The 2,500-nt window shown below is 45.2% G+C and overlaps 1 protein-coding gene and 1 long non-coding RNA gene across 2 annotated transcripts in view; one reads left to right on the top strand and one right to left on the bottom strand.

The window, feature by feature from the left end:
- LOC117753910 overlaps positions 1–2,500 on the bottom strand; it is a 19,627-nt gene that overhangs the window by 7,807 nt on the left and 9,320 nt on the right. The window lies entirely within an intron of this gene.
- Positions 1,438–2,500, top strand: part of inhbaa (inhibin subunit beta Aa) — a 16,108-nt gene continuing 15,045 nt past the window's right edge. Inside the window, exons 1-2 of the mRNA XM_034572425.1 lie at positions 1,438–1,825; positions 2,169–2,500. The exon at positions 2,169–2,500 is cut by the window's right edge and continues 423 nt beyond it. Of these exons, the coding sequence (XP_034428316.1) occupies positions 2,371–2,500 (130 nt within the window). The 5' untranslated portion in view covers positions 1,438–1,825; positions 2,169–2,370. The remainder of the gene's footprint in view (positions 1,826–2,168) is intronic.

Genomic DNA, 2,500 nt, shown 5'->3' on the forward strand with positions numbered 1-2,500 from the left:
CTGATCAGACATTCTTCAATACTTAATAAAAACTATGCATGTTCCCCTTTAGAAGCTACTAGAACCACTGCAGAACATCTGTGAAAGCAGCAAACCTTCTTTAGAACCTGTAAACAGTGAGAACCTCTGAACCTTTCACTACTTTTAGAACGTTTGGAATCCTGAGAACCTTAAACTGCTGGTGTTCTCTTCTCAGTTCAAACCCTGTGTTTGTTTCTTATTTAAAGTCTCATTGACATTTGAACCTTATCATGTGAGATGTTCTGTCCTTCAGGATCCCCTCAGAACCTCAGAACCCGGTGAACTCTTCAGAACCTCATGATGAGTCCTTTACTCCTTTAAGAGTAAAACAGATGCAGTTCAGGCTCAGAATCCTTTTGGAACAACTCTTTAAAATCTGATTAAATTCAGAAGATATCCAACAGGTTTAAATCCTGGTTTAATCCTGAACGTTCTGTTAAAGACCTGTTGTTACTTCATCTCTCCACGATGAAGACGATGAAGAAAGACGTGACGTCTGACTCAGCAGCTCAACTTAAACAAACACAATGATAAACTCTGTCAGCGTCCAGCAGGAATGACGGGGCTGATGGGAAATGAAGTGAGACGAACGTCTGGAGAAGATGGTGAGGCGTTTTCAGGATGAAGATGGTGACAATGAAGAAGAAGATGATCTCCTTATAAGGTCATGCTTGCTTGTGGTTTTTATCTTGATGTCCTTTGTCAAGACAGATGAACGGTTGAATAACTGGATGGGTGGACAGGTGGAGGTGCGTGATTTGAGGGTAAAAAGGTTGAGTGAGGGTTGTTCAGAAAACAGTGAAAAAAAATAAAGTTATAACTTTGAGTTAGAAAAGTCAGAACAGACTTTGTCTCAGTTCACAAACTAAATGTTAAACTCTTTGAAGAAGTAACAGCTGATGAACTGATGAATCTTTACGAACACGTTCACCTCATCACACTGACCACGACAGAAACACGAAAACTTTAACGTTATGTCGGCTCGTGACGTGACAAACTGTAGACGTGGACCATGAGAACGTCAGAACCTTTTAAAAACTGAAAAACAAAGATATGGGTTAGGGTTAGGGTTAGGGTTAGGGTTAGAAGAAGAAGAAGAAGAAGAAGAAGAAGAAGAAGAAGAAGAAGAAGAAGAAGAAGAAGAAGAAGAAGAAGAAGAGGAAGAGGAGGGGTCTGTGGCATCTGAATCTATGCAGGAATCCCTGGTGTCGACCAAACGCTGTCGCTCGTGACCGGGCGAGTCATGACCCATGATATAATGTTGACTGGACAGCAGACAGACTGACAGACTGATAGAGGGATAGACAGACAGATGGAGCTATAGACAGAGTGATAGAGAGATAGACAGGAGAGTCACAGGCGAAGAATAAGTCATCCAAGATTTTCCCCTCAACACGTAACTCATTCACAGACGGAGGGAGGGAGGGAGGGATGAAGGAATCCCAGCTTTGCTCCATTAACAGTGGAACAGAGGGAGGAACTCAGGGAGGGGAGGAATGAATAAAGAGAGAGAGAGAGCGGAGGGAGGGAGGAGGGTGAAGGTAAAAGTTGGAAGTGCTATGAGTCACGGAGCGAGATGGGAGGAGACTGGAGTCGAAGAGAGAGAGAGGGAGAGAGAGGGATGGAGTGAGGTATAATTATGGTAGGAGGCTGCCAGGGCGAGAGAGAGAGAGGAGAGAGAAGGGGAGGGAGGGAAAGAAAGACGAGAGCGAGAAGAGAGAGAGTCCAGCCCACTCCGGTAAAACCATTCAACTGGTGAGCGAGGGAATGCATTCGCCACAGAGAGGGAGAGAGAGGAAAAGAGGTAAAAGAGAGAGAGAGAGGAACTCCCTTCGTCTGGGATAACTTAGTGAACACACACACTCAGAACACACTCTGCAGCGACTCCATCTAGGATCCTCTTGCTCTCCACCGGTTTTTCCTTCTCTGCTTTTTCATCATCCATTCATCACATCTGAGTTTTTTCCTCCTCTTCTTCTTCTTGTTTTGTTTTTTCTTTCTTTCTTTCTCTCTTGTGACGCCTCCACATTTTCCAGCCATCTGTCCCTAAAGATAAGGATTACTCATTTCTCTCTGGCCCTTGTTTTTTCTTTGTTGTCCTCCTCTCTCTCGCTTCTTTACAGATTTTTTTCCCTCCGTTTTCGCAGGTGGACTCTGAGCTGAACTTTGCAGCTTCCAAACTTCGGAGAGAGCGAGTGAGCGAGGGAAGGAAGACGAAGACAACCAGAGAGAGAGAGAGATCATTTTTATTTCTTTGACCAGTTTTTCTTTTGGCCAAAAACTTTTCTTTGTCGCTCTGTCTGCATCACCAGCTCCGACCCAACAGCCAATCAGGCATCTGCCGCCATCATGTCCGTCTTACCTCTGCTCAGCTGGACCGTCCTGGTCCTGGTGCAGAGCTGCAGCTCGTCTATGGACCCGGCGTCTAAACCTCATCCGCCGCCACTTTCTCTGACCGTCCATCCTCACTACCAGCCAC

Source organism: Hippoglossus hippoglossus, chromosome 20 (genome assembly GCF_009819705.1).
Source record: "Hippoglossus hippoglossus isolate fHipHip1 chromosome 20, fHipHip1.pri, whole genome shotgun sequence".
In the NCBI taxonomy this organism is placed as follows: domain Eukaryota; kingdom Metazoa; phylum Chordata; class Actinopteri; order Pleuronectiformes; family Pleuronectidae; genus Hippoglossus; species Hippoglossus hippoglossus.